General features: G+C 69.6%; 5 protein-coding genes across 5 annotated transcripts in view; 4 read left to right on the top strand and 1 right to left on the bottom strand.

The window, feature by feature from the left end:
* Positions 1–538: 538 nt before the first annotated feature.
* CHLNCDRAFT_144506 (hypothetical protein) lies at positions 539–4,320 on the top strand (the record flags this gene model as incomplete). The annotated part of the gene is made up of 9 exons (XM_005848698.1): positions 539–756; positions 967–1,160; positions 1,320–1,433; positions 1,611–2,472; positions 2,615–2,715; positions 2,860–3,316; positions 3,476–3,631; positions 3,774–3,920; positions 4,038–4,320. 9 exons carry the CDS (start codon positions 539–541, stop codon positions 4,318–4,320), a joined length of 2,532 nt encoding a protein of 843 aa, XP_005848760.1.
* Positions 4,321–5,121: 801 nt separating this feature from the next.
* On the top strand, positions 5,122–8,154 carry CHLNCDRAFT_59648 (hypothetical protein). The gene is made up of 8 exons (XM_005848699.1): positions 5,122–5,172; positions 5,290–5,401; positions 5,604–5,754; positions 5,958–6,190; positions 6,415–6,648; positions 6,770–6,940; positions 7,197–7,469; positions 7,630–8,154. Exons 1-8 carry the CDS (start codon positions 5,156–5,158, stop codon positions 7,828–7,830), a joined length of 1,392 nt encoding a protein of 463 aa, XP_005848761.1. The 5' UTR covers positions 5,122–5,155; the 3' UTR covers positions 7,831–8,154.
* A 242-nt stretch (positions 8,155–8,396) lies between these two features.
* CHLNCDRAFT_144508 (hypothetical protein) lies at positions 8,397–9,748 on the top strand (the record flags this gene model as incomplete). The annotated part of the gene is made up of 5 exons (XM_005848700.1): positions 8,397–8,430; positions 8,580–8,782; positions 8,994–9,099; positions 9,256–9,440; positions 9,623–9,748. The coding sequence occupies 5 exons, from the start codon at positions 8,397–8,399 to the stop codon at positions 9,746–9,748; spliced, it is 654 nt and encodes a 217-aa protein (XP_005848762.1).
* Positions 9,749–9,991: 243 nt separating this feature from the next.
* On the bottom strand, positions 9,992–12,908 carry CHLNCDRAFT_144509 (hypothetical protein; the record flags this gene model as incomplete). Its single annotated transcript, XM_005848914.1, has 8 exons — positions 9,992–11,052; positions 11,237–11,423; positions 11,599–11,712; positions 11,896–11,961; positions 12,111–12,196; positions 12,350–12,444; positions 12,569–12,718; positions 12,832–12,908. The coding sequence occupies 8 exons, from the start codon at positions 12,906–12,908 to the stop codon at positions 9,992–9,994; spliced, it is 1,836 nt and encodes a 611-aa protein (XP_005848976.1).
* Positions 12,909–13,125: 217 nt separating this feature from the next.
* CHLNCDRAFT_57546 (hypothetical protein) overlaps positions 13,126–14,794 on the top strand; it is a gene marked incomplete at its 3' end in the record, with an annotated part of 2,556 nt that continues 887 nt past the window's right edge. The window contains exons 1-4 of the mRNA XM_005848701.1: positions 13,126–13,146; positions 13,469–13,592; positions 13,722–13,874; positions 14,059–14,240. Coding sequence (XP_005848763.1) covers positions 13,512–13,592; positions 13,722–13,874; positions 14,059–14,240 — 416 coding nt within the window. The 5' untranslated portion in view covers positions 13,126–13,146; positions 13,469–13,511. The remainder of the gene's footprint in view (positions 13,147–13,468; positions 13,593–13,721; positions 13,875–14,058; positions 14,241–14,794) is intronic.

Raw genomic sequence — 14,794 nt, forward strand, 5'->3', positions numbered from 1 at the left:
GACACGCCCGGATGGGCCACTGGGAGCGGGGGAGGGGTAGCGGGAGGCCGCCGCGTGCGGAGTTGGTTTGGTGTGTAGCTAGAGGGGAGGCACTGCAGGCCTGAAGTAGCTAGGTGTCGATCAGAGTGATCAGTGAAGCGGGGAGGGACCGCGGTGTGGCCTTTTGGTAGGACTCAGCGAGGCACACCTGGCAGTCGTGCTGAGGCACAGCAGCAGGCACATGGAGGGAGTTTCGGGCGCCCCCGATCCACCCGGGGCTTCCCGAGAACAGAGCATCGATTGTAACTCTGCACAGGCCTGTTCCTACTCGACCGGTGCCGCACCGCGCAGGGGTGCGGTCTCCATTGCACCCCGCGCGCCTGTGACCCTTGGTGCTTCGCTTTCGGGGCATATAGACCCACGCCCTTCCTGTGGAGGGCCGGCGAGGCCCAAGGCTACTGAGCGCGCCGGGCCACACACACAGTGAGACGCCCCGCGGTCCACCGAGGCTCAGCGGCACCAGCCTGGGCGCAGGCCAGCCAGGGGGCTCGCGGGCGCCATGCCCAACGCGGCCCTGCTGCTGCTGGCGCGGGAGGTGGGCGGGGCGCCGCGCTGCACGCCGGCCGACGGCACACCCACCGGCGCGCGGCTGCAGCGCTGGGCAGAGGCCAGTCTGACGGCCCACTGCAGCGCCAGCTATGCCTCCTTCCAGCCACCGCCCCGCTCCACCATAGCGCTCTCATACAACTGCGACGGCACGCTGCTGGCATCCACGCAGTGAGTGGGCTGGTAGCTGCGCCTGCTGCACACCCGCCCCCAGCCGCGCATTGCTCTCTGCTGCTGCTTGCTGCTGGGAAGTGTAGCAGTACAGCCGCGGGGGCTAGCGATACTACTGCACGTGGGGGTGCTCCATGCTGAGCCTGTCCGCCCTGCACCTGCTTTGTACTGATCCAGCGGCTCACCTCCGCCTTTGCCCACCTGCTGCAGTGGTGACCACACCGTCAAGCTGAGCTCCTGCTCCAGCGGCAAGCTGGTGCGCGTGCTGTCAGGGCACCGCCGCACGCCCTGGGTGGTGCGCTTCCACCCCCGCAAGCCAAACCTGCTGGCCTCGGGGTCGCTCGACCACGAAGTGCGGCTGTGGGACGCAGACACGGGGCAGTGCATTGCGCGGCACACGTTTGGTGAGCACCTGGCGGCAGGGCCACATGCCACGGCGAGTGGCCGGCTGCGCCGCGTCCCGGCTGCAGGCTGCTGCTGCCGTGCTTGCCGGTGCCTGCCCTCGTCGCTGCCGCAGCAGGCAGTCAACCCTGCATGCTGGCCTGCCTCTGCCGCGCTCGCAGGCAAGCCCATCGCCTCGCTGGCCTTCCACGTCAGCGCCGATGTGCTGGCCATCGGCTGCGGGCACAAGCTGTACATGTGGGAGTACGCGGCGCAGGGCAAGCTGCCCGTCATCGGTGGGTTGGCGGCGCCGGCTGGTGCTGCCCTCGGTGTCTGCAGATGAGGCACATGAGGCATTAAAGCTGCACCAAGGGCAAAGGCATGGCAGGCCGTTGTCTGTCCCTGCCGAAAGCGGCTGGCCGCTTCGCTGAGACGAGCACTCCCTCGCCTGCCCGCTGGCTTGCCCGCCGCAGTGCTCAAGACGCGGCGGTCGATGCGAGCGGTGCACTTCCACCCCCAGGGCCTGCCCATTGTGCTGACGGCCGAGGTTCAGGACCCCTCTCCCACGCCAGAGCTGCCCGCCACGCTCACCGAGAGCGGGCCGTACATGCAGGAGGAGGTGGAGGAGGAGGCGGCAGCCGGCGCGGCGCCTATGGAGGCCGAGCCTGCGGCGGCGGCAGCGGCAGCATCGGCGGAGGCCATGACGCCCCCAGGCTCGGGCGAGGTGCCTATCCCCTCGCCGCAGCTGCTGGGGGGCGTCGCAGCCACCACGCTGCCGCGGGCGCACCCCTCTGCGGCGGGCGTGTATGTGGCGACCGCCGCCGGGCCTGTGCCCGTGGGCCAGTTTGCGGCGTCCGCAGCGGCAGCCATCCAGCCCAACCAGCCCTTGCGGATCCCGGATCTGCCGGCGGCGGCGCTGGCGCTGAGCGGCCCGCTGCACCACCTGCACCTGCGGTCTGGCGCGGCCAGCCCACCGCCGCAGCAGGCAGATGCAGCAGCAGCAGCAGGGCCTCGCGGCGCGGGCGGCGACCGGCAGCAGCAGGGTGCCGCCGCCGCCACCTCCGGCCGCCCCGGAGCGCCTGGCTGGGTGCCTCCTGGCTCTGGCCAGCTGCCGCCAAGCATGGTGCCCACCGGCTGGGAGCTTCCCTTCCCCTCGAATTTGTTCGCGGGCGGGCAGCCGACTGCGGCCGGGCCGGGGCAGGCCGGCAGCGACGGCGGCGGCGGCTGGGCGGCCACCGCAGCCAGCCTGCCGCAGGTCATGGCTGCGTTCAGCGCCGCCGCCTGGAACATCATTGGGGAGGAGCAGCCGCCGCGTGTGCGGCTGCGCATCTGGAGGTGCGGGCCTGTGCTGAGCCGTGGGGCTTGCGTGACTGAGGGGTGCTCACGCCCTCCTTACTTGCGTGCTGTGTGCGAGGCGGTACCTATGCGCAGCTGAACCATGCACGGGCGCCTGCCTTGCCTCGCCTGCTGCGCGCAGGTTCGATGTGAACAAGCCCACCGGGCTGCTGGCTGTGATGGGCGCGGAGCAGAACAGCGGCAACCTCCGGCTGCAGATCTCGGACGCAGTGCTGTGCTCAGGTGCGGCAGCCGGGGAAGGCAGGGCGTGCAGCTGTTCCGAGGTGCATGAGGAAGCGTGCTAGGTTCGGAGCGAACAGGTCGGGAAAGTTGAGGCCCTTTGTTGACACCCCGCCCCCTGCCTTGCCTGGCTGTGAGCCTGTGCAGAGATGGGCGTGCACTTCAGCCCCTGCGGCCGCTTCCTGGCGGGCACCACCGCCTGCCGCGGCCCGCTGCCGGCGGCCGTTGGTGCGGGCACGATTCTCGGGGAGGAGGAGGGCGGCGCGCCCTCGCAGCAGGAGATTGACGCCGCGCTGGCTGCCGCCCTGGGCGGCAACACGGCTCGCGCAGAGGCGCTGCTGTCGCGGCACGCCCATCTGGGGCCGGGCATCCCGGATGCCGCTGGCCTGAGGCCCGCCGCGATGCGGTCCTCTGGCGCCGCCAGCGACATGTTCACAACGCCTCCTCACCGGCCCCACGGCGCCGCGGCGGGGGCTGCAGCCGCGGCGGTGGAGGCGGCCGCCGCGGCGGCTGCGGCGCAGCCGCGCCCCGAGCGCGTCGTGTTTGAGGTCCGCGTGTACAGCCTGGATGGGCCCAACTTTGGGCAGGTGGTGCGCGCCAAGCGGTGAGCGGCTGGGTGGAGGCTGGAGGCCTGCAGGGGCGCCGTGCAGCAGGCTGCCATGTCGCCTGCTGTGTGTTGGGCTGGACTCGCGCTCCCTCGCACCTCGCACCTCGCTGCGCCTCACGGCGCGTGCCTGCTGCTCCCCACCCTGCCGCGCCGCAGCATCCGCGCCGCGCACTGCCTGACCAGCGTGCAGTTCTCGCCCTGCTGCGGCCACATGCTGCTGGCCTACGGCAAGAAGCACATCAGCCTGCTGCGCTCGCTGGTGGCCGACCGCGGCTCGGTGGTGCCGCTGCACACCATACTGGAGGTGTTCAGGTGGGGGCTCGGCTGGGGCGCGCAGGCAGCTGGGCTTGCCATGGGCGCCAGTTGTGTGGTGCATCCCGTCGCAAAGCCGCGGCTGATTCCCTTGCTTCTCCCATACCGCACATGCACCAATGACCCTACACCCGTGCTGCAGGCTGCGCGACATGGCGCTGGTGCGGGTGCTGCCGTCTGCCGACGACGAGATCAACGCCGCGTGCTTCCACCCGCGCGCCGGCGGCGGCATCGCGTACGGCACCAAGGAGGGCCGCCTGCGCATCATCGCACACGACCGCTCGCAGCTGTGAGTGGGGATGGGCTGTGCAGGGGCGGACCCCGCGTGCTGCTCCCACCTTTACATGTGCCGTGCGTCATCGCCGCAGCTCGTTACCGCTTCGCTGCGCTGGCCTGGCCTGTGCAGTGCTGAGGATGGGGGCCCCAGCAGCAGCAAGGCGCCGGCAGGCAGTGGCAGCCGCACCGCCGGCGCAGGCAGCGGCGTAGATGAGGACAACCACCCCACTCAGCGCGAGCTGGACAACCTCCGCGAGTTTGTGCTGACGCAGCAGTGGCTGCGGCAGCAGACGCTGGGCGACGCCTCCGGCGGCGCCGCAGCGGCGGCGGGTGGTGGCGCCGCTGCGGCAGGAGCCGCGCAGCAGCTGCAGGCTATGCAGCAGCTGTGGGAGCAAGGCGGCCGTGGCGGCTGACGCCCCGCTGCTGCCCCTGCTCCTCTTCTTGTTCGTTTTCAAGTTGCTCATTGCTCCCCCTACAGTTTTGTTCTATGTTCTGGGCCTGGCCTGGCCATGTTGCTACGTGTCTTGCACTTTGATACCTTTCCCCATTGTCTGTTGTGTTTGTACGCAGTCAGGAAGGCGGTAAGCTGGCACGCACGTCTCCCTGCTGACTCTGACTACCTGCTTAGCCTTCTGTTCTGTTCGATAGTATGTGCGACCTGGCCTCGGCTCCCAACTCCTCCGCCCCAGCTCCTCACATCTAGCCGCAAGCCCCCACCTGTACCCTACTCGCTTTGTAACCAATCGACATGCAAGTGTGCCTGAGAGAGGCTGTGCATCACTAGAGCCCGCACTCTTGTGCCCGCCGACTTTTCAAGTTGGTCGAGCGGCCGCTGGCGCACTGGGTCGCGTGCAAGGCACCGGCGGCGGCTCGCTACCGCCAGCATGCGCAGCCACCCGCATCCTTGCAGTCGAAGCCTCGGCCGGACCCATCCAGCAGGCAGTGCTGCATGACAGCTCCTCGCTGCAGCGTGCTGCAGGCGAGGCTCCCTGCAGCAGGCGGCGGCAGCAGCGGCAGGCGGGCGGGAGCGGGCTGGTGCAGGGCGGGCGGCCCCTGCCCGCGCCCTGCTCGTGCAGGTGCACCTGCAGAGCGTCTCAGTTGCCCGCATCGGGCCACCCAGGGCCCTGCCGCCTGCTGGCTCCTTCCGGGGTCCTCAGAGGAAGGCGCGCTGGTGTCACACTCCGCCTCCCCGCCCCGCTCGCCCTCTTTACTCGGTTGGTGGCACAGCTGAGCGACAGACAGGACACAATGGCTGAGGGCAAGCAGTGAGTGTTGATGGCGGCGCAGCGTGGGAGCTCTCATGGAGCATGCAGGGGCGCACCGGGGCCGTGGCGGCCCCATTGGTCCCCGCCCTGACGCCTGGACCCCGTGCAATTGCGCAGGCACCTGTCTATTGTCATCTGCGGCCATGTGGACTCTGGCAAGTCCACCACCACCGGTCGCCTGCTCTTCGAGCTGGGTGGTATCCCCGAGCGTGAGCTGGAGAAGCTGAAGGTCCGCAGCAGGGGGCCGCAGCGGCGATCAGCGGGCAGCGGGGCAGGAGTGGATGCCTCCAGCAGCCACTCTCTGGGCAGGGCCAGACGGGGCTCCCTGGCGGACTGGGGGCCGTCGGCGGGGCAGGAGCGCCATATTTGGCGCTTTAGCCATGGGGGCTGACCCGTCGCCGCTGCCGCTCCCACCCGCCGCCGCCCTGCAGGAGGAGGCCGCTGCCCTGGGCAAGTCTTCCTTCGCCTTTGCCTTCTACATGGATCGCCAGAAGGAGGAGCGCGAGCGTGGTGTCACCATCTCCTGCACCACCAAGGAGTTCTTCACGGAGAAATTCCACTACACCATCATCGACGCCCCGGGTGAGCGCCGCTGCCTGGGGCTGCTGCCTGGGGCTGGTGTTGGGGAGCACCAAGGCACAGCAGCAGCAGGCAGGCAGGCTGGGAGTGCAGTGGAAACGGGGAACGCCCTGCAAACAGAACGCACGAGACCCCAGTCGGCTCTGCCAGGCATGCTCACCCGGCCTCCCTGCCCCCCCATCCCCACCCTGCCCGCCGCCCCGCAGGCCATCGCGATTTCATCAAGAACATGATTTCCGGTGCCGCCCAGGCCGACGTGTGCCTGCTGATGGTCCCCGCCGACGGTAACTTCACCACCGCCATCCAGAAGGGCGACCACAAGGCGGGCGAGATCCAGGGGCAGACCCGCCAGCACGCGCGCCTGCTCAACCTGCTGGGCGTCAAGCAGCTGATTGTGGGCATCAACAAGATGGACTCGGACACCGCCGGCTACAAGCAGGTGCGGGGGCAGGGAGGGGCACCGGCGGCGGGAGTGGGATGGCAGCGGGGAGTGTGAGGCGCACGCCAGCCGGTGAAAGAGAGAGCAAAGCAGCGGTCGGGAAGCCTCAAGCTTGCACGGAGGAGCAGAGCTGCCCGCAACTCGACACCCTGGCATGCTGCTGACGCTGCGCGGGTTGGCTGCATGTCTCACACGCCCGCCCTGCCTCGCCCGCCTGCCTGCAGGAGCGCTACAACGAGATTGCGGCTGAGATGAAGCACATGCTTGTGCGCGTGGGCTGGAAGCCCGACTTTGTCGAGAAGAGCGTCCCCATCCTGCCCATCTCCGGCTGGATGGGCGACAACCTGATCAAGAAGTCCACCAACATGACCTGGTGGTCTGGCTGCGACGCCCTGGCCGTGGACGGCGCCAAGATCCACATCGAGACCCTGCTGGACGCCCTCAACGGCTTCGTGCAGGTGGGCAGGGGAGGCTGGCTGGCCAGGGTGGCATGCCAGCCGGGAGGCATGCAGCGCACACATGTCGTGCCTTGCCCAGCCTCGCTCACTCACGCTGCTGCCGCCTCTCCCTGCCCCGCAGGTGCCCGAGCGCAAGCTGGACGCCGCCCTGCGCCTGCCCATCTCCGGCATCTACAAGATCAAGGGTGTGGGTGATGTGCTGGCGGGCCGCGTGGAGCAGGGCATTGTCAAGCCCGGCGATGAGGTCATCTTCATGCCCACCCACACCGCCGCCAACAAGTGCGAGGGCAAGGTGAGGCTCCTGGGCTGCTGGGTGGTGGCGGGGTTGGGTGGAGAGGAGCAGGGAGGATGCGGCGGCTGCGATGCAGCTTGCGGCCGCCAGACACGGCTGCTGCTGTCAGGAACGGCTGCTGCTGGGGCGCGGCTCGCTGCAGCCGCCAGCTAGCTGTGTATAGTCTTGATGCAGCCGCCAGCAGCATGCAGCTGTGCTGTCCAACCCAAGGCTCACCCTGCTCCACCCCTGCGCCGCCCTCCCCTCCCCTGCCCAGGTGTTCACCGTGGAGATGCACCACAAGCGCGTGGACAAGGCCGGCCCCGGCGACAACGTGGGCATGAACATCAAGGGCCTGGACAAGGGCAACATGCCCCGCACCGGCGACGTGATGATCCTGAAGAGCGACGCCACCCTGAAGCAGGTCAAGGACTTCACCGCCCAGATCCAGACCCTGGACATCCCCGGCGAGGTCAAGGCCGGCTACTCCCCCATCGGCTTTGTGCGCTGCGGCCGCTCCGCGTGCCGCATCACCGGCATCAACTGGAAGGTGCGTAGGGGAGGCTGCGCCTCTGGCAGCTGCCTAGCTGTGTGCAGGAGATGCACGCTTGTCAGAAGCTGTGCTGCTGCATCTTTTGTAGCAGCCTGCCTGCTGCTGCCGCATCTCTCTCCTCACCCTGCCTGGCCCCGCTCTCCTGGCTTCCCTGCAGGTGGGCAAGGAGACTGGCGGCAAGAAGCTGGAGGCCCCCCACAGCCTCAAGGCCAACGAGATGGCGGAGGTTGTGTTTGAGCCCTGCCAGCCGCTGGTGGTGGACAGCTTCAAGAACTGCGAGGGCCTGTCCCGCATCGCCTTCCTGGACGGCAACACCGCCGTCATGCTTGGCAAGGTGGTGAAGACCACCTCCAAGTGAGGCGCCTGACGCACGGCGGCGGCGCCGGCCCGGGGCCTCCGTGCCAGCCCTGCCGCCGGCAGCAGCAGCAGCAGCAGCAGCAGCAGCCAGGTGCACCACTGGAGAGCCACCTCAGCAGCCCCTCTTTCTCTTTCATGGAGTTATCAGGTCAGCGTTCCGCAGCACCACCTTTGTGCAGCACAGCAGCAGGCGCAGGAGACGGTACTACACGCCTCGGGGTTCCTCAGTGGGTCGGCTCGCCTGTGCCTGCCTTCCTGTGTTTCGAGCCATAGCGTGTCCCGGGGCGCGGGCCTCTTGCCCCCCAGCTGTAACCAACCGACAAACTGAAGAGTGCTCAGGCGGGGAGAGGAGCATGCAGGGAAGAAGATGACCAGCAGCGCATGCAGCGCAGCCCTCGGCAGAAGCAGCTGGGACTTTCCGGCGGCGCTCAGGCGCCAGGTGGCGCGCTCCTGAACCCGTGCGGAGCTCCCGCAGCACGTCCAGTTTGAGAATCTGCACAGTCCTAAGAGCGCATTGGGCAACCAGCGCGCCCCAAAACTCGCGTGCCCCCAAGCAGGCATCTCGACATGGCGCTCATCGGGAAGCCGTGCCCCACACTCAGTGCGTTCCATGTCCCGCTGCCGCAAAATCTTGCAGCGATAGCCGCGGTGGCGGGGCGCCGGCACCTTGACCGAGCGCCGCCACCCGCTGGCGCCGCCGCCGCCTCCCCGCTCTCTCCCAGCCCGCCTGCCCCACCTTCCGCCCTGCAGGCGGGCTGACCTTCATCAAGGGCGACCCTGTGGCGGTGCCCTCCAGGTCGGGGCCCATGGTGGTTGAGTTCTGGGCGACGTGGTGCGGCCCCTGCCGCGCCGCCTTCCCTCACCTGTCCCAGCTGGCGCGCAAGTTCCGCGGCAGCGGGCTGGTGGTGGTGGGCGTCAACATGGAGGAGGACAGCCCCCAGATACGGGCGTTTGTGGCGCAGCAGGCAAGGAGGCACAGGAGATATCCAGCCAGCCTGTCTCAGGGCCCAGACCGCGGCGCTTCGGCGGCCTGCTCGCCGCCGGCGCCCCGGCCAGCGCCGCCCTTGCGTCCCCTGGCTGCCCTCCTGGCTGCAGCTGCCGCAGCTGCCGTGATGCTTCCTCCCTCCATCCTCACCCAACTTCCCTGGTAGCTGGTGCCTGCAGGGAGACAAGATGGACTACCGGGTGGCGGTGGATGCCACCGGGCAGGCGGCGCAGGCGCTCATGGGCGCCGCGCAAGTCGCCGGCATCCCGCACGGCTTCATCATAGGTCTGCATCTGCCGTATCGCCCCCTGGCCGCTGCGCCGCTGCCCGCCAGCTGCTCCCCTCCTTGCTGCCTAATGTTCCGGGCGGCCCAAGTACCAGGAAAGTGCATTCCTATGCCTACCACATCCGACTGCCATCCTGCTGCATGACCTGCTGCAGATGCCGGCGGCGTAGTGCGGCACCACGGGCACCCCATGGAGCCCAAGTTTGCGCAGGTGCTGGAGAGCGTGTGCAGGGAACCTGCGGCCAGCGGCGGCGCGGCGGCAGCGGCGCCGGCACCGCCCCAGCAGCAGCGCGAGCTGCCGCCCATCACCAGCAGCCGGCAGGAGCTGCTGGCGCTGCCGGTGAGCCGCTCAGGCCAGGGGCTCTCGGTCTTGGCGGCGGGCCGGGCTGCTCCGCCCGGCTGCTTTGGCACGCCCTGACCAGCCCACAACCGCCCCATGCCCCTCCCTGCCTCTCCCTGCCTCTCCCCACCTAGCCCATAGAGCCCATAGACGAGCATGCACTGCCTGCCTGCGATGTACAGGTGCGGCAGCTGAAGCAGGTGCTGGAGGAGCGAGGCATCGGCTTTGCAGACTGCAACGAAAAGCAGGAGCTGGTGGATAGGATCGTGGAGCGCTGCAGCACGGTCACGTACTACACCAGCAAGTGATGTGGAGGAGCGAGGAGGAGTTGAGGAGGAGTGAGGGGGCGGTGTTCACAAACCCAGGATTCCTGCGCCGCCGAAGTGCCCTGGCGGCCCTGTGTATTGATGTTTTGTTGCACCGTGGGGTGCCATTCACATGCAAGCATCCATCCTGCATAGGAAATAATTAGCAATGCAATCTCTGGCTGCCTGCCTGCCCAGCTGCGTTTGTGCAGCTGCCATCGCAGGCCGGGCCGAGCCACAGCCTGACTACAGCTCCTGGCTGGGGTCGCCTGCTGCCGGCGGCAAATCCTCCTCCGCCGTCTCCGGCACCATGCACAGCTCTGCAGAGGCCTGCAGCTCGCCGGCCCTGCCCCCGCCTGCCTCTGGTGGCAGGTCTTCCGCCGCCGTCTCCGGCAGCATGCACAGCTCCTGGGAAGGCTCCGGCGCACCGCTCTCGCCTGCCTCCGGCGGCAGGCCCTCGGCTGCCGTGTCTGGCACCAAGCACAGGTCTTGTGTGGTCTGCAGTGGGCTGGCGCTGCCCAGCCCTGCGTCTGCCGCCGTGTCGGGCACAGGCGCCAGCTGGGCAGAGGCGTCCAGCTGCTGTGCTGGCGGCGCCACCTCAGCGCCCTGCTCATCCTCCTCCTCCAGCAGAGCCAGCAACTCAGCCTCCTCGGTAGCGCTCAGCCCGCCGGGCCTGGCCGCCACCAGCGAGGCGCCGCCGGCACCGCTACCGCCGCCGCCGGCGATGGTGCTGCCCGGCAGCAAGCTCTGGGAGAGCGCCTGCCGGCTGTCGGCTGCCAGCGCCAGCAGCTGCCGCTCCTCCTGCTCCTCCTCTGCCCGCCCGCCATCCACCTCCATCGCTTCTGCTGCTGGCTCCGCTGCCGGCTCTGCTGCTGCCGCCGCTGCCGCCGTCGCCTGCTCCCCTTCCTCCAGCAGGGCCAAGAGCTGCTCCTCCTCCTGGGTGCTCAGCACGGCGCGCTCGCCCTGCGCGGCGCCACCCACCGCACCAACACCAGCCGCAGCCGCAGCCGCAGGCTCCTGCCCCTGCTCCTCCTCCTCATCGTCGTCCACAAGCTCGTAAAACTCATCATCATCATCATCCGCCTCCTGCTCCACCGCCACCTGCTGGGCCTGCTGGGCCTGCTGCGCCTGCTGCGCCTGCTGCGCCTCCAGCTCATCATCCTCCAGCAGCTCCAGCAGCTCGTCGTCGTCATCCTCCTCCACCGCTGCGCCTGCTGCGCCTGCCCCGCCTGCTGTGCCTGGCCCAGGCGCAACCCCGCCACCCGGAGCCGGATCCTCCAGCAGCTCCAGCAGCTCATCATCCAGCTCTGCAAGGCAGCCAGGCGCGGGAGGGATGCTGCACGGGATGAGCAGGGGTGTGTGCTGCGACCTGTCACACCTGCCACAGCCAACACACGCTGAACGGGGGCCAGCCAACCAGCCAGACACACGCCACGCCAGCCAACCGACGCTGGGCGCGGGCCAGGCCAGCTGTCCCACACGCGTGCGCACCCGGGTGCTCATCCTCTGGCTGCGGCACCAGCTCATACTCCACATCATCGTCCAACTCATCGCCCTCTCCCAGCGCCCGCGCAGCGGCGGCGCCGGCACCCGCCTCTGCTGCCCCCGCCCCTGCCCCAGGCCCCGCCTCCTCCTCTTCTAGCTGCACATGCGGCGGGTCGGCGATATCTTGCACCTCCTGCAGGCAAGCCGCCAGCAGCAGGGAGAAGGCCATGCCACCTCAGCGCGTGCGCGGACCGGCGCGCACCAGGGGACAGTCCAAACGCAGGCGAGCAAGCCCAGCAGCGTGCCGCCGCAGCTGGCAAGGCACGGGCGTGCCGTGTGGCGGCCGCCGCCGCACGCCCAGTGCGCACCTTGAGCAGGCGCATGCGCGTGTCGTGCATGTGGCTCTTGAGGGCGTTGGTGCCGCTCAGGCGCTCCACGGTGCAGATGAAGGCGTCGTAGTCGCCGTGGGGGAAGACGCGGTCCTGCGGCAAAGTTGATGCGGTACAGTTGATGCGGTACAAGATACTTTGTGGTGCAGCACCGTCAGGAGGGTGCAAAGATATGGCGGCATGCAGCTCAGCGCGGTGGGGGCCGAGATGGGACAGCCCCCCTGGCTGTGCCACCCTGCCCCACACCCCGGCCCCCTCAACCACATCGTACCGCACCTGCCAGCGCTTGTACATCTCCAGCAGGCGCCGTAGGTCGCTGGCCTCATGCCCCTTGCCCTTGAACTGCGCAGCAGGGCAGGGTGACACGCACAGGGCCCTGGTATAGCCGCGGCGAGGCTCTGAGGTACAGAATGCCCGGCGATGCACAGCACACGGTTGAAGCGGGCACAGCGCACAGGCGTGGGCCCGCGCCCGAGCCCCAGCCAGCCCACCTGCCGCCGGAAGGCGTCTGGGAAGTTGGTGATCACGTCAGGCAGTCCCTTAGAGCCCTGCAGGGCACCAGGCCACGCTGGCGGCGCTGTTTGACGGCGCGCACCAGTACTGCCTGCGGCAGCGTCATTAGGCTGTGCTGTCCCACACACCGCCAGGCTCTGCTCGCTGGCCCTCGACCGCCGCAGATCCACCGGTGCACCACGGCAGTGCTGCTACCGTGCACAGCCCCCCCCAGCACCCGCCTGCATCAGCTCCAGCGTCAGCTTGGGCCGCTTGCGCTTCTCCTTGCGCGCCGCAGCCGCCGTCTGCAGGGGCCCCTGCTCGCCCTCGAGGCTGCAGCACGGGGTGGCGGCAGGCCAGGCAGGTGTCTGGCCAACTGCTGCAGCGGGATGCGCTGTCAGCGAAGGGAGGCTTTCAGGAAGTGGGTGCTGGTGCAGGTGGTGTGGGCAGCACTCACTTGAAAGGGTCGGGCTCCCCGCCGGCGGCAGCATCGCCCGCGGCGGGCGTGGCGCCGGGCGCGCCGCCAGCTGGCGTGCGTGCAGGCCAGCCTCCCGGGGGCGGCTGGCGCGGCAGCCACTGACTCTGGGGCACCGTGCAGTCGCGCGACCTGCAGGGGAGCATGGCCAGGGAGCAGTCAGCGGATGAACACGACAGTGGAGCGGCGGCGGGTCGTCGGGAGCGGCCGGGGTGGCGGGCAGCGGCGGCGCGGAATTGGCTCACCAGTGCCCCGCCTGCCCACACTTGTAGCATCCTTTGGGCGCCGTGCTGCCGGGCGCTGCCCGTGCGGCGTTCTGCATAGCGGAGTGCCCTGCCTGTCCGCCGCTGCGATCGGCTGCAAGGGGGCTGCGTGTGTGCAGGTCTCAGGGAGGTGCGCCCCTATCGCAGGAGAGTGTGCAGGCGATCAGAGGGGCTCTGCAGCTGCCCAGAGGCGTTTGCCTGTTCAACTCGGGCTGACGTGGCGCTCGCCAAAAACTGGCCACAGTGCTGTCCCTCCCACTTCCTTCAAGCCCTCCCAGCCAGCATTCGGTCGGAAAGGTGGGACACAGCGTCGCTGCCTGGTTCTCTGGGACTTAGCGTCCGATTCCTCGCGCTCCGCGTGCCATCCCGTGGGCCCGCCCCGCTACAGCACCGCTGGTCGGTGCCACCGACAGTGGACCTACGGCGGGGCGGGGCGGGCGAGGATCAGGCGTGCAGCCCCAGAGGCTCCCAATCGCCCGTGGCTCCGGCGCCCTGCGTGCTTTTCCTGGGCAATTGGGGTCCAGCAGGGCTCATTGGCACGGCGGCAGGCCGTTGAAGCCTGGCCGCCCCTTCCGCCGCCCCCGCCCTTGACCCACTCCGCCGCTGCAACTCTCTGCAGGACGTCTCCTTCTGTTTGCAAGACCTAGACAAAAGCAGCAGCCATGGCCGCCGAGGCTGCCTTGAACAAGAGCCTGGATGACCTGATTGCGGAGCAGCGCCAGAAGAAGGATACAAAGACGCAGGTGCCAGCGGGGTGCCGCCCACTTGGGCCCGTTTGTGGTCCCACCTGCCACCGCTCCATCGCCCTCCTCTCCTCCTTCACACGTTGTCCAGACCCACAACCTCCCCCTGCTGCACGCCCCGCCCTGCAGAAGAAGGAGGTGCGCCGCGGCAACAAGCCCGGCGGCGACCGCCCCGGCCCCGGCGGCAGCCGCGCGCCAAAGCGCGTGTCGGGCGGCGGGCCGCCCCCGCGCCGCGAGCCCCGCAACCTCTCCATCACAGTCAAGGGCGGCGTGGGCAAGCGGGTGCGTCGCAGCGCCTGGGCACCGCTCCGGCCAGCCAGGGCAGCTCCTGCCGAGACCCCTCAGCTTCTTGTATGCCGGCCCAGCAGCCACCAAGCCAAACCTCCCAGCTGATCTGCGTCACTCCCTCCGCCGGCCGACCCGCACTGCCTGCCTCCCGGGCCCCCGCCCTCCCTCCCCGCTGCAGGTGTCCGCCGGCGGCGGCGTGCGTGAGGAGCGGGAGCGGGAGGACCCTCAGCGCCGCGAGGCGGCACTGGAGGGCGGCGCCAAGTGGGGCCACGACATGTACCGCGGCCCGGTGGGCGGCGGCGGCGGCGGCGGCGGTGCCCGGCGCGGGCCCCGCGACCCCACCCCGCTCGGCACCAAGCTGTGAGTGGCAGGCGCAGCCGCGGCCACGCCCCGGCCGCCCCACCCTTGCTGCCTGTGCTGGCCCTCGGAGGCCAGCCCATCGCACGCGCACCTCCTCGTCGCGGCTGGAGGCCAGCCGGCGGCGGCGGTCGGAGGCAAAGCAGCACGAGCCATAATCGCCGCCAGCGCATGCTGCGCGGGCTGCATGCGCGGCCCCGGGCGCCTCTGGACCGACCGCTGCCTCCAGTGGCGTCCCCCGCCGCTCCTTGCCGGCCCCGCGCCTCCCTCCTCTGCCGCCATTCACACCGCTGCCGCCGCCTACCTTCTGCGGGCGGCGTGGCGCGGGCCAGGCCGGGCCGGCAGCTTGAGGCGCCCTCTCCGCCCAAGACGCCATGCCCAAGCTCCCGGGCACGCGCCGGGCAGCCCCCTGTGCCGTCCGCCGCCTCCGTGCGCAGCACCCCGCGACCGTGCGCCGCCTGCCCCCTCCCCGGCTCCTTCCGGCCGCCTGCCCGCGTGTGCTTGCAGGTTCATCTCAAACCTTCACTTCAACGTGACAGATGCCGACATCAAGGGGG

Source organism: Chlorella variabilis, assembly GCF_000147415.1.
Source record: "Chlorella variabilis unplaced genomic scaffold CHLNCscaffold_7, whole genome shotgun sequence".
Lineage (NCBI taxonomy): Eukaryota > Viridiplantae > Chlorophyta > Trebouxiophyceae > Chlorellales > Chlorellaceae > Chlorella > Chlorella variabilis.

What these genes read in the sequence shown, in the direction of transcription:
- CHLNCDRAFT_59648 (XM_005848699.1), top strand. An exon ending in GTGAGCTGGAGAAGCTGAAG is followed by an intron (nt 5,402 to 5,603) that starts GTCCGCAGCAGG and finishes GCCGCCCTGCAG; the next exon opens with GAGGAGGCCGCTGCCCTGGG. An exon ending in ACACCGCCGGCTACAAGCAG is followed by an intron (nt 6,191 to 6,414) that starts GTGCGGGGGCAG and finishes GCCTGCCTGCAG; the next exon opens with GAGCGCTACAACGAGATTGC.